Genomic DNA, 18,146 nt, shown 5'->3' with positions numbered 1-18,146 from the left:
GTAGGCTTGGAGTCGTGATGGAAGTTCGCGATCGAAGTTCCAATTTCTCGCGGCTCGGCTAGGTCTGTGGTGGACCGTGCGGGTTAGCGTCAAAGCTCCCATCGAAGAAAAAGTCAGCGACGACCGACCTCATCTCCTCACACCTCTCAATGTGAGAACATTGAACTTGGCATGCAGGCGCGACGGTCTAAAGGCTATGTTTGAAGCTAGACGAGTGCTTTGTGCAATGTCATCGTTACCCTGCCGAAGGTACTAATCATACAGCGCGACGATGGCTCTACTCTCCAGGTACGTACAATCATCACCCATCTTTCATCGCACAATGATGACAACCCTTACTATTTTCTGGTACCTCTTATTTTAGGCGGGCCCTCACGGGTCTGCCGGTGCATTCAACCTTTATTCTGACACGCGATCTCACCTCTTCTTGTTCTATGACACGTTTGTTGGCGACATGGGCTAACGAGAAGCAGATTTATATGGCACCGAGTCTCATCGTCCAGAGTGTTGGTAGGGTCCTTCAGTTCCATAGCTATGAATGAAAACTACTCTTTCTCATCAACAACGTGCATGCGCTTTCCAATGAACTCTGCTCGTAGCTTCCATACGCTACATATCATCACGCCATAGCGGCATCCGTCAATGATGTTCGATCAATCAATACCCTGTTCCATCACCACTACAACCCTACTCACAAGATTTTCTTCTACATTGCGGACGCTACTCCGCAACGCATTGCTCATACAATAATCACTTTCGAACATCCAACATGAAGCATACGATATTCAGCGCAGTTTTTCTTATTCCCTTCGCCTATGGCAAGACCTCCAGCGATCTATGCCGCGGTACGGCCGAGCTGTCCTCAGATGGCAATTAGTACTGCTCTGAAGTCTGGGCAATCACCTATCGCAACATCAGTCAGCCTGGCGCCTACAATCAGACCACTATAGTTGATCCACAGACTGGTACCTGCGGTCATGAACGTGTTGCCTATCCAAGTACAGGAGAGTTGACACCCTTGTTTGGACAAGTATGGCCTGCCATGGGTTCTAGACGTTACATCACTGACAGCACCAGGTGTCAATGCACCTTCGCGGGCCTATGAACGTCTCTCAGCTCGCAGTCTACCAGCTTCCAGACGAAGTGCATACAATGCAGAAGCGGACTACAGTGCCGTTTTACAACCGTCGTCGAGCATTGGAGCAACGAGAAACACTAGTGATATCTGACGCCACTGCCACTCCTACGCAGTCGTCGTCACCAAGCTGGTTCAATCGTCTGAACAAATGGACATATAGCACAACAACCAGTTGCACCTCAGCTACAGTGACATCGACTGTGACGGTAAAGGCAGCCTGTTCTTCAATTAGTATCTCGCAGGCTGCACCGAACATGACTTATATAGGTCCTCCACTGTCGTGTATGACTACGTCTGCTGCGGCATCGATAGCCGATCCCGCGTCTTCAGCACCGAACTGCACTTGCGGCAATGATAGAGTTGATGATCCCATCTTTCAGAGGCCCAACGGACAGGTCTACGTCAGTCCAACCTCAGTATTGACACCGACATCATTCTCAACACAAGATACATCACCAGTGTTTCAACGTCCCAATGGACAGCCTTATGATATTCCTGTGCCATTGCCATCGTCCATGGTGAAAAGGCAGGCTGCCGATTGGAGCCGCATTGCATACTACACGTCAACAGCACCGGCCCAAGCCACTGGACTCAGTTTCATGGCCAATCTGGGCGACCCCCAAAAGTCTGGTACTTTCGACTAGTAAGTCCTCCACGATTCCTGAGATATTGATGCTGAAGTCCTCAGTGCCTTCGGAAACTCGCTCAGCTACGTCACTCCTCGAGGTGACAAGGTAGCAGCCGAGAGTCTACCATTCAACGGCATGCTTCAAACGTCTGAAACAGAAATCGTAGTTCTTTCTGACAAAGAGTGTGACGCGGACTGTCCGTACTGGAGGCCAAACGCAACCTCTCACTACGGCTGGTCCGGCTCATCAAAAGCCTTCTTCATCGAATTCCAGATGGACCACTATCCCAACCTCGGCACAGACCAAGGCATGCTCTCCGACGCTCCAGCCTACTGGTTCCTCAACGCAGCCATCCCCCGCATCCTACAGTATGGCAGCGACCGCAACAACATCCCTTGCTCGTGCTGGTCCACCGGATGTGGCGAATTCGACGCCTTCGAGCTCCTAAGCAACGGCGCAGAACGAGCGAAGTCGACTATACATCGGCAGGGAAATTTGGAGGGCGGGGACTCGAATTACTTCAGCAGACCTGTTGGACAGACGATGAAGTTTGCGGTTGTGTGGCATTATCCGCATATTACAGCGTTGGTGTTGGACGACAAGTTTGACTTTTCGCAAAGCATGTCGGATGATGCGATGAAGAAGTTGGTGGCGTATGATCCGGATAGCTGGGTGCACTCGCTGTATGCTATTGGGGACTGAGGGTGTTTTCTTGGAGGCGGTTTGTGATTTTCATGTGAAGGAATCATGTGTAACAACAGTAGGCCGAACAGGACAATTCAAGCAATTAGTTTTCTCTCATGCAGTGCATTTCTAAGAGTTTCCTTGAAGCTGAAATGCGAGTGAGTTGAACTCTATGACTGGGGCAAACCTGTGGTCACTGCACAATCAGCATGTGGTGGAGACGGATTTGGGCGATGCAGCGGAGTGGGCCGGCGATTGTAGCAGTGGAGTGGCAAAGTGGTCGGCGTGTGATAGGTGACGGTTGGGCTTGCCAAAGCGGGCACGAGAAACCGAGGTCTGTTCGCGCGACTCAGCGTCTGTGTGTGTGAAAGACGAGCCGCACCCCGGCCGACGACATTGCGCATTCACTCATCGCCTCCATCTCCATCTCCGTCTGCGTACGACTCTGCATCCAGCCACATTGCCCTTATCACTGCTTGCGCGCGCAGTATCGGTCGTCAGCCAAACGTCAAGGCGGATCCGCCCTTTTCGCGATTCAAAGCCCCGGCCGGCGCAGTTTCCCCGCAAAAACTCGCAGCCCTCGATCGCCGCGAATTGCCAGCCTCTCGACGTTTGCCGGCCTGCACATTGACGACATCCTCCATCATCTCTGCGAAGCAGCCTTCTTTTCTGCGCACACAGGCGCGGACGACGCACATTCGACAAAATGTCTGCGCCATCGCCGCCAAAGCCGTGGGAGACGAGCAACGGCGCGACGAGTGCCTCGGTCGGTCAGTTCCGCCAGCCATTCCATACGTCAGGGATAACCGCGACTAACAACAACACAGGCCTCACTGGATCGAATAGCACCACAACACCCACTTCGACGACGACATCCTCAAGTGCGCCTCCATTGCCGTCAGTGCCGGATTCCCTTAGCACCGTCGCGAACCGCAACGCGTCCAACTACTCCAGCATGAACAATCGCTATGGCTCCCCCTACAGCAGCGGATATGGGGGAATGAGCAGCTACAGCTCACCCTACTCCTCCATGGGCGGCGGCTACGGCTCCATGTACGGTGGCATGGGCGGTATGGGTGGCATGTACGGCGGCATGGGTGGCATGGGCATGGGAATGGGCGGAATGTACGGTGGTATGGGAGGCATGCCAGGCGACCCAAACAGCAGCCTCACACAATCATTCAGCCAAAGTACAGCGGCGACGTTCCAGTTGATTGAGAACATTGTCGGTGCATTCGGCGGGTTTGCACAGATGCTGCAAAGCACATACATGGCGACGCATTCGTCCTTCTTCGGTAGGCTCACCCTCCGGCTACAGCCAACCAAATGCTAACATGAACAGCCATGGTATCTGTGGCAGAGCAGTTCGGAAACCTACGACAAACGCTTGGCTCGGTTTTGGGCATTTACACCATAATGCGATGGATAAGAACGGCGATTGCAAAGCTCACCGGACGACCCCTACCAGCCGATGCGACGGCCCTCACCCCCGCCAGCTTCGCAGCCTTCAACGGACGCATGCCCGACGGCTCACCCGCACCCGCGAAGCCCTCCAAGAAACCATTCTTTGTATTCATGCTCGCTGTATTCGGTCTACCCTACCTTATGGGCAAACTCATCAAGGCACTCGCGCGATCACAAGAAGCCGAGGAGCAACGGAAGATGCTCGAGAACCCGCAAGCCGGCCAACCGCTCGATCCCAACAAGCTCGAGTTCTGCCGCGCCCTCTACGACTTCACGCCCAACGCCAACATGCAGGGAATGGACTTGTCGGTCAAGAAGGGAGATATGGTCGCTGTGCTAAGTAAGAGCGACCCCATGGGCAATGCATCAGAGTGGTGGAAGTGCAGATCAAGAGACGGGCGTATGGGTTATCTCCCTGGTATTTATCTCGAGACTATTCAGCGAAAGACACCTGCGCAGATTACCAGTGGAAGCCAGAGCGGTAGTCCGGCTGGCAGCAGAACCCAGACGATGACCAACAGCAGCGATTCAAGCAGGACTGCTACCATGACTGCAGCCAAGGTACCTGAGAAGGTCGGTCCGAAGGTTGAGAGCAAGGCGGGTGATATGGGGGTTGAGAGTTTCCAGAAGGGCGCTTTCTACTCGTAGGATTCGAGCGACGTTTACCTTTCTTATCTTTAATGCAATTTCCTCTAGGAGTGTACAGTTGGCTAGGCAAAAGCTACGGTATGGCGTATGGCGCGCAGAGATATCATGGGTCTATCAAGCCCAAATTCGAACATTCAACAAATTTCTCAATCTGAGCCTCTGAAGTGAATCATGAGTTAGTATATATGATTCTGAAGATAACCCAGGTAATCCATATCTAAAAAAGTGGTGTTCATACACTACAGCCGTCGTCCGCCTTTGCCCTTGCATGTGCGCTCCGCAACGTCACCCAGCTCTCGGAACAAAGCCGAGACCCCGAGAAACGACAGGCAACGACCAGCCTGGCACATCTGGGACCCTATCACCTATTCCCTTCGCACTCTCCTAGTCGCTCCTTTCAACTTCCACGACTACAATTTCCCTTCAATCATAGTTCTAGGCTGTTACCGTTAGGCGTGCTGCTTGCCCCTCCCCCACTCAGTGCAGTCTCCAGGGTCGCAGCCTGTCTAGCTCCAGTCGCGAACAGCTGAGACACGAAGCAGACAAAGCACGCGTAACCACGACGTTGTCGCTGTAAAACAGGTACCGCGAAAGAGGTACTGCGTCTGTTCGCGCCTCTACACCAGAGCTGAATTGAAGGAGGAGCGCTGTTGCATAACTCAAGATGTTCGCGTCGAAACGGTTAGGCAAGGTATGTTTACCCAGTCTTGAGCGGACATGTAGAGGGAAGGAGAAGGCGCAAAGACAGATACATGAAGGGAGAAGAAGCTAACGTGTGTTATAGGAGCTGTCAAAGGTACCGAATCCCTCTCATCGGTCGTCTTCGGTCGAATAAGTTCCTACCCACCACGCATTCCTCCAAATTCACGCGTCCATGTGCCAAAATCTACACACAACCCGCGCCCACAGCGTAGAATTCAAGGAATGACTACGGATACGGCTATGCAAGGACGAAATGATCAGGTTGCTGACGACGAGGACACAGATGCACGAGAAACTCCCTCCAGGCATAACGCTCATCCAGGCCGACGACTTCCAAACCTGGCTCATGGACATCCAAGTCATGGACGACAACCCGCTTTACCAGGGAGAAACATATCGGTTAAAGTTTAGTTTCACGCCACAGTATCCTATCGAGGTATGTCTCCCCTTCCTCTCATACTACTTGCTCACCACCGCCCATCCCCCACTCTGACCTTCTGACTGCTTCCATTATTCTTCTACGCCACATTCTCTTTGCCCCATCAACTACCAAAAACACGACTAATGCCATGTGGTATCGCAGGCCCCCGAAGTAGTCTTCGTCCGTACACCCACGCACCCCATACCCTGGCACCCGCACATCTACTCCAACGGCATCATTTGCCTCGATTTGCTCGACCGTTCCGGTTGGTCGCCTGTTCACAACGTCGAGAGTGTGTGTGTCAGTCTGCAGAGTATGCTTACGAGTAACACGAAGAAGGAGAGGCCGCAGGGCGATGAGAATTTCGTAAGGTATAATACCCAGCGGCCGAGGGATATTAGCTTTGTTTTTCATGATGAGAAGGTCTAGGCTTTGCTCTCATGGCAGGTAGACTATGAGGAGGGGTGTGTGTGTGTGTGTGTGTTCACGCTGCATGTGTGGGTGTTAAATGGCGTTTATGGTGGATACCGGATGGGGAGCATGGTTGAAATGATGGAATGTTACGACTCGGTTCGATGGATAGCTAGCATGCCTTTTGTCGATATCAATATCTTTACATGGAGTCGTTTGCCAGATCGAAGGATATGTGGCCAAGGGACCTGCTTCTCGCGATAAAACACGTATGCGAGAGGTCTGGATCATATTTTACCCAGTAACATGGAGCTACAGAATACGTCGACCACTTTCCGGATGTATCTTCAGTATTCAGTACAACTGAAGGAATGTCCGCTTCATCACAGATGCAGACAATGAAAGCTAGTATGAAACTTGAAAACAGCTGATATATGTGTACTATCTTACAAGCTCGTCTATCGCTTTCGAATCAGACGTGCAAACACCCAGAACGCCATGCTACAGAAATGCCAACCATCTTCGCTACCATCTTCATCATATCCATCATGCATTGCTCGGCCGTTATCCATGTATATCTTTCGCTCGTGCTCATCATCGTTTGCGTCTTTGTTTGTCATCATCAATGTGGGCCTCGTAGATTACCTCGCATGCCCTCCCCCCATCTTCGTCGCCACGATGCATCATGTAAATCTCAAACAACGAGGCTTTACTTCCCCCCACCTCACCCCCAGAAAAGAAAGAAAGAGGAAACTGTAAAGTCAAAAGGAAAGAAACTATACTGTGCACATCATCCAAACGATGCCTCCTCGCATGTGCCTATCGAGACCTTCGTTCAGCAGCATACCCCACATTCGTCGAAACAGTCGTCTTCACATCCGTAATCACGCTGTTTGTGTCCCAAGTCCCCGCGTCGGAAGGACTCGTCTGCCTTCTCAGGTTTCTGGGTCTGTCGTGATAAGGTTTGTTTTGCGAGACAGCCGTTGCAGGCCCATTGTTCGCATGAGTAATCTCGCTGCTCGTATCCCAGGTACCGGAGTCGGAACCGTCGTCGGAGAAGCTATGGTGTTCATGCTGTTTCCTGAGTTGTTCGACTCGCTTGAGCTGCTCAAAGGGACCGGGTGGGTAGCTCGAGGGGGCGAGATCGCTGAATTGGCCGGTTGGATAGGGGACGTTGGTTGAAACGGTCGTGGGAGGGGGGCGGTGTGTGACTGTCGTCACTTCACTGCTGGTGTCCCAAGTGCCGGCATCGCTGCCGCTTAGCCTTCTCAGCTGGCGGGGTAGCACGTTTGAGTAGGGTACGTTTGTTGATACGGTTGTTGGAGGCGCGCGGTGGGTAGTGATCTCAGTATTCGTATCCCAAGTCCCGGTGTCGGATACGCCATCGTCAGACTCGTCCTCATCGGAATCGCTTGGTCTTTGCAGATATCGCGACATCTGTGTCGGGTATGGTACGTTGGTGGAGACAGTCGTAGGGGGAGCGCGGTGGGTGTTGATCTCGGTATTCGTATCCCAAGTCCCAGTATCGGAGACAGCATCGTCGTCATCGTAGACAGCCATTCCCCTTGTGTCACGAGGTGGTGGCATGGACCATCGTTCCGACGCGTCCATATGCTTCTCCATCGGATAGGCGACGTTAGTCGATACGGTAGTGGGAGGAGCACGTTGAGTGACTTCACTACTAGTATCCCAGGTACCGCAGTCGGAAATGCTTCTCGACCGCTTCAATTCCCAAGGCATTCCTGTCGGATAAGGAACATTGGTCGATACGGTGGTGGGTGGGGGCCGAGCAGCAGAGATCTCAGTGTTGGTATCCCAGGTACCAGCGTCGGAGATGCTCCTCTGACGTCTGATCTCTCTCGACTCTCTCTTCAACTCTTTCGAGTCTCGTCTTGAGTCGTACGAGGAAGGATAGGGTGCATCCATCGTAATAGTGGTAGGTGCAAAATCATGAGTCATGATGCTGTTTGTATCCCAAGTGCCAGCATCGGAGATGCTCCTCTGTCTCCTGACCTCTCGCGAGTCTCTCTTCGACTCTCGGGATTCTCTTGATTCCCTCGATGATGTCGATTCCTTGGTAGAGTCCTTGCTTCCTCTATCCTTGTTCCTCTCCCTCTTTTCACTCCTGGCTGAGTTCCTGGAGCTACCATGAGAACCCTTTATTGGAGTACTGGGATAAAGAGCCTTCATGGCAGCACCGCGGGTCTCATACAGATAGCGAGCCTTTTCACGCTCGGTTTTATCCGAGCGGTCACTCCTCTCCGTTCGATGGCTGCGGCTGCTCTTCTCAGTGCGCTCACTCTTTTCCGTGCGTTCACTCTTTTCAGTACGCTCGCTCTTATCAGTGCGCTCACTTTTGTCGGTGCGCTCACTTCTATCAGTGCGCTCGGTATCGGCAGACTTGGTCGTACGGATACTCGCAGCATACCCGCTCTTCCTGCGACTGATTTCTGGCCGAGGAGTGATATCAAATAGCTCGTCTTCCATGGCATGTTCGCTAGATCGACGCTTGTGCGTGGAGCGACGTCGTGAGTGCGTGGTGGAGGTTGACGTAGTCCGCGTGCGTTGAGGCACCAGTGTTTCAATCTCATCAATGGCATCAAAAAGATGAGATACCGTGTCTACCGGCGTTGGAGCTCGTGAATCCTCTTGAATCGTTTCTCCCGTTGTGGTGCGGGAAAAAGACGGAGGCAGAATCGCGCTTTCGACGGACGCACGATGGCGTATGGCTTCCGCAATCTCTGCTGCCGTTGAAGGAATATCGGGCTTTGGCTTCGGCGGTGGTGGTGGTGGCTTTTTCTTGGGACTTGGTGCGTGTGAGGGAGCCAGACTCTCCACTGGCATACCAATAAAGTTCCTAGGCGACGTGAACACGGATGTTGGAGGCGCCGGTGGACGTGAGAACGTAGAGCCTGGAGGCGGAGGCTTTGGCTTGTCGTCCGGGAAAGGAGCAGAGAAGAGGTTCAATGCTCGCTCAATGGCCGAGAGCTTCTTTGGCTTCTCTGGCTTCTCGGCGATAGGTGACATTGGGCGTGATGCGGAAGATTCCTCAGCCGAATTCGTCTCGGTCTTCGTCGGAGATCGGGGAGCGGGTGGAGACGGAGGAGGTGGTATAGGGTCGCGGGGCGGCGGGCAGGCCTGAGAAACCGGTGGATTAGCCAAGTGATCTAAAGCAGTCTTTCCGTCTTACGTAGATCTCGTTATATCGCGAGCCCTTCAAGAGGCGAGGTGAATGAAGCGGTGAATCAAGCTCGAAAACGGTGCTAGGAACGCGGGGGTAAGGTGAACACGCGGGTGGTGTTACATACCGGCGGCGGAAACTTGCCCTCGTCAGTCGGACTCGTTAATGCAGTGGTATGGGAAGGCAAACCAGCAGATTTGAGCTCCTCCATTCTCGTCACGACTGGCTCTGCATCATCATACAGGGCCAATCCATGGTGGAGAATGCAGCCTTCGTCGCGCTCTTCGTTGTTCTGGAAGATCTCGTGCTTCGATTCGCGATAGACGACCGGGAAGATTCTAAGCAGTAGCTGTCGTTGCGAATCAGTGGGAGGGAGGCTATCGTCCGCCGAACCTGTCTCTGCCTTGTAAGCTGGCCAAAATTGGTTGCCGGTGAATTGATGTTCTTCATCATGTAGCGCAGGCATGACAGCGGTGATCATCTCGCGCTCGAGACGAGCAAACCTCCATGTCTCTGCAGCAACCTTGACAATGCGTTTCACGGCAATCTTGATACCCTCCTCCTCTTTCGGATCAGCAAAGTGTCGGATAGCATTGACAATCTCCTCCACAACAGTTCCCGCAGCAGTATTGATGCGCTGCTTCGCGCCGGTGCTGGTGAATGCAGCAAGGAGTGTTTGTTGTCGCCAGATCGCTTCTTTGCGCGTGCTCTTCTCGCGAATGTGGTGGCTCATTGAAGAAAACAGGGAATCAGCTTTGTCGTACCGACGACCAAGACTGAACAAGAACGGGCCGAACACACGGAACGTGATCAACTTTGATACAGTGTGGGCGATGTATGCAGCTCGAACTTGCCTGGATAGAAGACTCGGTTAGTATCTGAGGTCATGGTGTACATGGATTGATCTTTCTCACCTGGAGGCAATGCTATCGCCAAGGAATGATGGTAGGTTGGACGGTACTTGAGAAAGATCCTCCGGCGGTGGCCTTACTGGAAGATGAACGAAATGGGTTGTAGCGAGGTCGATGATTTGCCTTTGGAGCTGAGAAAAGGATACCAGGCTAGACGCGATAGTGTTAACGGGTGACTCCTAGCATAACAGAAAGATAGGGGAGTCGCGACTGATGCGGAAGCAAGCATTGCGTTAAGGGGTTGGTGAACTCTGAAGACAGTGTATGGCAACACATTGTGGCTTCCAGCGTGACATCACAGCCGTCGGCCAGAAGATTCGCTGGACGGTCTCGGTGCGCTCTTCGTTACCCAGGTTTGGGACGAGGAAGCAAATCGAAGCCGTTCGCAATCGATTCAACATCAGCCACGATGCGCTTCTGCCACCACCGTGGGGATATCATAAACAAATGTGCAAGACTGGGTCACTTACTAGTAGCTGTCGCCCTTGCTCTTGATTTCGGCAATGTCACCATAACATTCCATCATCTTCTCCAGTCTGGATTTCTCCGACTCGAGGTTGTTGGCAACACTTCTGATGACCTCCTTCTCCTGTTGACTCTCGGCCTTGAGTTGATTGTATTGGTTCATTAGCTCATCGTTCTCTCTCACCAACTGATTGGCCCTCGCTGCTTCCTCTTCGGCTCTCGTTTCCGCTTCATCTCGTTGCTTCCGTAAGTTGTCGCGCTCTTCAAGGGCTTGCTGGAGCTGAGACCTCAGCTCAGATGCATTCTCGGCATCTTGACCAGCTTGCTTCAACTTCTTGTCGAACTGTATAGCAAGGGCGATCTTCTCGGCGTCGTGTTTCGTGATTGTGGCGGACTTCCACTCGTCGAAATCTCTCCACGCCCTTTCCCTCTCTTCCGCAGAGGTCCTCTCCAAGGTGCGATGCACATCTTCCAACTCCCTGTACCTGTCCTCCCAAGACCTCATAGCTGCATTCAATGCCAATTTGGACTCTTCAGCGTCTCTTTTGGCTTTCTTGGTTTCGGCAATCAGCTCTCGAAGCTCTCTAACTTGCTCTTCCAGATTACCAATCTGAAAATGTAGTCTGCTTGCTTCGGCAGAATGCCTGTCTTCCAAGTTGCGAATCTTGTCCTTCAGTTCACCAAGCTCACCATCCTTTGCTCGCAGTTGCTGTTCTTGCTCAGCACTCTGCCGACGGAGCAAGTCCTCCCTAATACGTAATTGATTGTGATTCTCTTTGTAATGCGCAAGTAGCACGTGCAGATCGGTCTGCGGGATGCGTGAGAAAGCGTCACCAGACCCGTTTTCGATTGCAGGTCGACTCTCTAAAGCGTGTGAATGATAGTCTCTAGAACCCGAGGAGTCCTGTCGTTGCGATGAGTTGCCATAAGGAGGGTACCCGGGTGGGTATTGGCTCCATGATTCCTGGTAGGGAGGGGAGGAAGAATGCGACGAAGGGCCGTAAGGATTGGGGTTAGGCGCGGGATAACCCTGCTGACTCATGCCGTATGCATGATTTGGGTACTGGTGAGGCGGCTGGGTTGGCGGGGCATAGTAGCTGGGATGATAATTTGGTGGAGGGGCCGGATAGGTGGGCTCAACAGGCACTCGGGATGCAAAAGCGCTACGTGGTTGATGTGGGCCCAAGTGGGACCGCGACACTTCATGTGCTTCACCGCTAAATGGACGCCTCGACGCTATCCTGTTTTGTACTAGAGCAGAATCTGAATCGTCGTCTGTATCGAAAGTAGGAGCATATCTAAAGGAAAACATCTAGTCAGTACAATAATTCCGTAAGAGTTCGGTGAGTAAGCTTATGTATCTTAAGCATGTTCGCTTTGGGCCCAGTGTAGTGGTTTACGGTCGCGCCGAAGAAGACCCGCGCTATGCGCTCATCGAGCAGTTGAATCGAGTTTACATACCTTGGTCGTACTTTACTCATTGGCGGGCTCGGTGCCGAAGGTCTATTATCCTCAATGAGCTGTGCCACAGCGTAAGGCTTTGGCGCATGGTTTGGACCCGCTTCGTGTGTTCTAAGCTTCGGTGCATGTGGCGCGAAAGATCGATACGATCGAAATGGTCGATCAGAGACCGGAGAACGATCTTGCATATCAGGTACTCCCGAAAGAGGTGACGGAGCACGTGCTGACTCGATCATTGATCGACGTGCGATGAATGGTATCTCGGCCTGTTCACGTGACCCATCTTCAGCATGCCTCTCTGCTGCCAATCTTTGCTCCTCTACGAGAACCTCTGCTGCTGCTCGAGCTTTCCTTGCAATTCGAGCCTGGGCCGCTTTTTCACGTCGTAATTGCTCTTCCTCAAGTTCTTTCTTTTCTTTTCGAGCGCGTTCGGCGGCGGCAGCAGCTTCGATTTCGTCCTTCTCTTTTTGAGCACGTTCGGCAACTGCTGCAGCTTCGATCTCTTCCTGGGCTTCTTCTGCACGTCTTTCTTCCTCCATTAACGCTAGGAGTTTCCTCGCTTCAGAAACCTGCTCGAGCTTCTCTTGCTCAAGCCTCTCACGGGCTAGTCGCTCTTCTTCGAGTCTTTCAGACTCTCGTTGTTGCTCTTCTTTCTTGACCCTCATTTCTTCTACAGCTCGTTTGACGGCTTCGGCAGCTTCCATCTCTTCTTGGGCCTCTCTTGCACGTTGATTCTCTAATGATCTGCTGGCTTCGGCTTCCTTATGTGACATCTCTTGCTCTAGTGCTTCTTTCGCCAGCCGCTCGTGCTCGAGAGCTTCTTGCTCCAGCCTGTCCAGCTCTTTATGCGGCGCATCTTCTTGAGCTTGAATAGCCTGCACATGCTCAGCAGCTTCTTGGGCTTCCGCAGTGGTCGTTGCTTCTTCCTCAAGTTGCACCTGTTCTTGCACTGGTGCTTCTTCGTCTGCGGGCGCAGCAAATTCGTATGATGGTTTCGTGGCAGCCTCGACAGAAAGAACTTCAGGTATAGATTCAGGCTCCACCTCCGGCTCAGCGGCAAGTGTTACCAACCCCTCCTGCGCAGTCTCGAATCTCTCAACACCCGGCCTCTCCGGGGCTTCTAGCACTGATATTTCATCGATGGGTACATCTTGTGGTTCGGTACCTACCGGCTGTTCGGGTGCTGCTGGATAGGTCTCGAGTTCTTGTGCAAACACCACTGGATCTTCTTCTGTTACAATTTCGGTGGCATCCTCGACTATGTCAGCTGACTCTTCTGATTGAGCCTCAGGAGCTTCAAGTACTTGAGGTACTTCAGGTGCTTCGGGCGCCTCAGGTGCTTCAGGTGCTTCAGGTGCTTCGGGAGCTTCAGGAGCGTCGGGTAGTTGGAGTATATCTATTGGGTCTAGCTCAACTTCCTCTCCACTGAGAGTACCCTCCATTGGTTCTGCCGACTCGACGGCTTCTTCTGCAGTGGTAGGTGCAGTCTGTACGGAAGGTTCTGCTTCTGCTTCAGGCGCTGGCTCGGTTGCAGATTCTTGTAGAGGTTCTGTGACTTCAACCGGCGTTTCGTCTTCAGCTGTATGCTGAACAGATTCTTGGATGGGGAGGAGCGCTGGTTGATATGTGTACCCTTGGATTGTAATTTGTTGTTCTTCTGACGCATCCTCTTGCTCCACAGTGGGTTCTGGATCATTCGCTTCTCCTGGTTCGATTGATGGTAACTCTTCTTCCTCCACTGTAGTATGCTGCATATCTTCAGCGCTTTGTGCGGCAGTCGCTAAGACCGTGGCTTCGGTAGGGTCCGCTTGCGATCCAGATTCCCGCTCTTCTTCCATTGGCGGCTCCAGGTCTGCAGCAGGTATGGTCTCGATGGCCTGTGGCTCTGTGGCCTCGTCGGGAATAGTCTGTATGCTCTCAGAGTGTTGTGAGGGTGCAGGTGTGGACACGTCCACCGGCGTGGGAACCGTACCCTCGTCTGTCTCCACTTCGGAAGCGGTTGGCATTGACTGCTCCCCGGACGCTGCTTCTGTGGCTGATAGCTCTGCTGTCAATGGAACTTCAGGCGCATCTAGAAATGGTTCGGCAGTATTCGTTGGCACGTTGTCAGGTGGAGCAACGGTCTCCACCGGTTTCCTGCTCTTGCTTTTCTTCTTCACCATAACGGCGGCCGCCAAGTGCGATGGTCGTTTTATATAATGTTAAAGACGCCAGAACACCTAAAAATTACAACAGAGCATGCGCTTCTCACTTTGAGCTCAGATGGTTGCAGAGATTAGAATAGCTGTCTATTAACGTGGCATGGCGGCGGGAAACAGGTCAAAAAACAATGAGCAAGCGCAGAATCAGTATATAAAGAACGCGGCAGTGAAAATGATGAAAGAGGATAGTACAAGCTGCAAACGCCATGCCGCCCAATGGGAGATTGGCAGGGAGCTGCCAGCTCATCGCAAACTTGAGCGGCCTAATTTATATGCCCCGAGCGTAACGTCTCCAGCCATGGCAGACGCCTTCGCGTGTCTGGTACAGTTACGTCTATATGGTCGCGCTGTGCTTCTCATTCTGTACCACAACGGCAGCCATCGGCAGTGGATCAACGGGAGACCATGGCCCGAATTCATTGTTGATATTTACTGTAGGAAAACGATCCAACGAACCAATATGCACGCGATGACGCCGTGGGAAGTCAAAATTTGGCCTCGATGCAGAAGCGACAGGGAGGGCGTTGTGGCATACTGCGGTTGGACGTGTTAGCTGCATATCAGCCTCGAAAGGAGTGCACTACAGCGGGTGCTAGCGGTAAAAGAGCAGCGGTGTGTGTGAAGATGCAGAAGGAAGATGCGTTGTCAACAAGTTTAGTAGCTGCTAGCCCCACCCGACCTAGCGCGCTTTGACCCGAGGCGTGGAACTTCCTCCGCCTTCCGACGCGACGTGAAATCGTCAGGGCTGCACAGGCTCCCATCACGCGCTTTGCAACTCCAACCAGGCTAGCACTGAGTATGTCATTCTGCAGTCGAGTCTTCACCAGGTCCAGCAACTTGGGGCGGCATGGCTAAGCCTCGAGCCACGCGGAAACAGCCGATTGTGCTCTCATCCGACTCTGAAGCAGATGATTCACACACACCGCCTCCCACGCGTTCCAAGAGGGGCACACTAACAAGCGTACCGACTGGGGCGCATGGTAAGAACAAGGCTACCCGATCCCAGACACGTGCAGCCTCTCCCACGCGATCGAGAACAGCTGCTACTAAGACTACCACGTCTCCAGCCAAATCCCCGGCCAAGACAAAGCCCGTCCTCAAGCCCATCACTTCTTTCTTCAGCAGTGTGCCGCGGCCGCAATCGCTACAGCCCACGCCGAGTCCCGAGAAACCTGCCGCGTCCATTGAGGGTGTAGACGATATATTCGACGACGACATTTTTGATTCCTCGGACGATGCGCAACCGGTCAAACCCTCGAAACCTCTCCCCGTGCGCAAGAGACCGATCGCTGCGACAGCGCCAAGTGACCATGGCAGTACCGTGAACAGTAGACAGAAGTTCCTACGAACAGCAAGCGGAGCCCGCAGTGTCACTCCATCGTCGTCTCAGCCGGCGCGGCAGGACACAGATGACCGGCGGCCATGGACTGAAAAGTACGGCCCCGTGTCGCTCGATGAGCTCGCTGTACATAAGAAGAAGGTGACAGACGTGCGGACATGGCTGGCCGACGTCTTCAGCGGCAAGTCACGTAAGAGATTGCTGCTCCTCAAAGGCCCCGCTGGTAGTGGAAAGACCACGACCATGTCCTTGCTCTCCAAAGAACTGGACATTGAAATGCATGAGTGGAAGAACCCTATAGGTTCCATGTCCACTTCTGACAGCTTCGTGTCTGCTACTGCACAATTCGACGACTTTGTTGGGAGAACTGGAACCTTTGGTAGTCTGGCCTTCGATAAGCCGACAATGAGTCTTCAGTCCGCTCCGCCTAGCAGTCATGCTGCAAGGCAGAAGCAACTGGTCCTAGTAGAGGAGTTTCCGAATACATTTACACGTACTTCTTCGGCCGTCCAATCTTTTCGCTCTTCCGTCCTCAACTATCTTGCTGCCAACACACAATCAGCTACTGCATTCTTCTCCACCCAAGTCGATTCCGAGCAGCCCGTGACTCCAATCGTTATGATCATCTCAGAGACTCTGCTGTCTACCAGTACAGCAGCAGCAGACAGCTTCACTGCACATCGTCTGTTAGGTCCTGAGATCCTTACTCATCCTGGAGTGGATGTTATCGAGTTCAATCCAATCGCAACTACATTCATGACGAAAGCGCTAGACACAATCATTGTCAAAGAGGCACGGAAGTCTGGACGTAAGAAGACTCTCGGGCCACAAGCCATCCATCGTCTTGCGGAGCTTGGAGACATCAGAAGCGCAGTCTCATCACTCGAGTTCTTATGCTTACGCGGCGATGACGCGGAAGGCTGGGGCGCAAAGGTCAACTTTACCAAGAAGAAGGGGCCGAAAGATGTCCCAATAACGAAGATTGAACAGGAGTCGCTTGAGATGGTAACGCAGCGGGAAAGCACTCTTGGTATCTTCCACGCCGTTGGGAGGGTCGTCTACAACAAACGTCTACCAGAAGACCCTAACACACCTGTAGCCCATCCACCGAACTGGTTTCCCGAGAGGCGAAGGCCAAAGGCTTCGGAGGTCAATGTTGACACGCTCATCGACGAGCTAGGCACCGATACACAAACTTTTGTTGCTGCTCTACACGAAAACTATGTCCTGTCTTGCGGAGGTGCAGATAGTGAAGAAACAATGGATTCTATTGAGGGATGTATAGAAGGTCTTTCGGATGCCGATCTTTTATCGCCGGATCGGTTTGGCGCTGGCGCTGGCCGTCGGAATCTTCAAGGAACGAGTGCGGACAATCTGCGTCAAGACGAGATGTGCTTTCAGACGAGCGTGCGCGGACTTCTGTACAATCTGCCATATCCTGTCAAACGAATGGCGCCACCCCCGGGCACAATGGGCATCAAAGCGAAAGGCCAGGGAGCAAGTGGCGGCGCGGCGAGAGGGAACGCGTTCGTCATGTACTACCCGGCGTCGCTGCGGATATGGAAACAGCAGGAAGAGATTGAAGATTTATTGGAGATGTGGGTATCGAAAGCGCAACGCGGTGAACTGTTTTCGATGGGGTCAGGTACATCAAAACCGACTTTCTCAAGCGGGGGAGTCGAGACTTGGAGAGGCAATGCCTCGTTTTCACGACCCACATCAGCGTCAGGCTCGAAAGATGCGGAAGAAGATGCACCCGCTTCAATTCTCCTAGGAAGTGGTGGTTCGGCTCGGAACGAGATGCTTTTGGAACGTCTTCCTTACCTGACTACTATTTTACGAAGGTCACGCATGCCGCCTCCATCTACAGCAGCCACTGTGCGTGAGATCAAGAAGATTACCTCATTTACTGGGAATGCTTTAGCTGGTGCCACTGAAGAAGATGATATGGAGGAGGATGCCCGCCCCGGCGAGCAAGAGCAGTGGTCGACAGACAAACCGACCCTAGAGACACCCAAACGGAAGGGACGAGTGAAGTTCGAGAGCCGAGCGCAAGAGCCGGAATCGGCCATCTCTGGATTAGCAGACAAAGGCGCCAGTCTCACGTTGAGCGATGACGACATTGAAGATTGATCAACGGCTATGGTGGAGAGCAGCCATCAGTCTACTTGTAATGTGTATATATAAACAAATAACACAATCTGAAGAGCCCAGTACGCGAGTATTGAATTGAAAAGTTCGTTTAAGCCCAGTCCAAGCATCTCAGAATCGCACGTTTCCTCGAGAAAGTCGGTTTGAATGTATCCTAGAAGACTACAATCAGCATATAACACAAGGCCTTGCATCAAGGAACAAAAATCCATACCCTCCATTGCAGAGTTGATAGCGCTGTTGACTGGCTTCACGCCGTCATTTACTTGCGCTCTGGCCCAAACTTGGTATGCAGCCATATTTCCGTCCTTGAAGATGTCGTTGTTGTAGGTCAACATGA

The 18,146-nt window shown here is 52.7% G+C and overlaps 5 protein-coding genes across 5 annotated transcripts; 4 read left to right on the top strand and 1 right to left on the bottom strand.

Moving 5' to 3' along the window:
- Positions 1–674: 674 nt before the first annotated feature.
- CC77DRAFT_987265 (hypothetical protein) lies at positions 675–2,555 on the top strand. Its single transcript, XM_018536242.1, has 3 exons — positions 675–1,030; positions 1,078–1,781; positions 1,827–2,555. Exons 2-3 carry the CDS (start codon positions 1,084–1,086, stop codon positions 2,467–2,469), a joined length of 1,341 nt encoding a protein of 446 aa, XP_018387150.1. The 5' UTR covers positions 675–1,030; positions 1,078–1,083; the 3' UTR covers positions 2,470–2,555.
- A 260-nt stretch (positions 2,556–2,815) lies between these two features.
- CC77DRAFT_987261 (hypothetical protein) lies at positions 2,816–4,563 on the top strand (the record flags this gene model as incomplete). Its single annotated transcript, XM_018536241.1, has 3 exons — positions 2,816–3,221; positions 3,279–3,746; positions 3,794–4,563. The coding sequence occupies exons 1-3, from the start codon at positions 3,158–3,160 to the stop codon at positions 4,561–4,563; spliced, it is 1,302 nt and encodes a 433-aa protein (XP_018387149.1). The 5' UTR covers positions 2,816–3,157.
- Positions 4,564–5,154: 591 nt separating this feature from the next.
- Positions 5,155–6,233, top strand: CC77DRAFT_1019632 (UBC-like protein). Its single transcript, XM_018524869.1, has 3 exons — positions 5,155–5,254; positions 5,348–5,701; positions 5,849–6,233. The coding sequence occupies exons 2-3, from the start codon at positions 5,519–5,521 to the stop codon at positions 6,113–6,115; spliced, it is 450 nt and encodes a 149-aa protein (XP_018387148.1). The 5' UTR covers positions 5,155–5,254; positions 5,348–5,518; the 3' UTR covers positions 6,116–6,233.
- Positions 6,234–6,916: 683 nt separating this feature from the next.
- Positions 6,917–14,277, bottom strand: CC77DRAFT_1060522 (hypothetical protein; the record flags this gene model as incomplete). Its single annotated transcript, XM_018528344.1, has 5 exons — positions 6,917–9,235; positions 9,406–10,132; positions 10,193–10,339; positions 10,660–11,952; positions 12,116–14,277. The coding sequence occupies 5 exons, from the start codon at positions 14,275–14,277 to the stop codon at positions 6,917–6,919; spliced, it is 6,648 nt and encodes a 2,215-aa protein (XP_018387147.1).
- A 769-nt stretch (positions 14,278–15,046) lies between these two features.
- Positions 15,047–17,903, top strand: CC77DRAFT_1019628 (cell cycle checkpoint protein RAD17). Its single transcript, XM_018524868.1, has one exon. It carries the CDS (start codon positions 15,164–15,166, stop codon positions 17,786–17,788), a length of 2,625 nt encoding a protein of 874 aa, XP_018387146.1. The 5' UTR covers positions 15,047–15,163; the 3' UTR covers positions 17,789–17,903.
- The last annotated feature ends 243 nt before the right edge of the window (positions 17,904–18,146 follow it).

This window comes from Alternaria alternata (genome assembly GCF_001642055.1).
Source record: "Alternaria alternata strain SRC1lrK2f unplaced genomic scaffold CC77scaffold_8, whole genome shotgun sequence".
Taxonomy (NCBI): Eukaryota; Fungi; Ascomycota; class Dothideomycetes; order Pleosporales; family Pleosporaceae; genus Alternaria; species Alternaria alternata.
The sequence above is the reverse complement of the archived record's forward strand: the minus strand, read 5'-3'. Positions and strand labels throughout refer to the sequence as shown.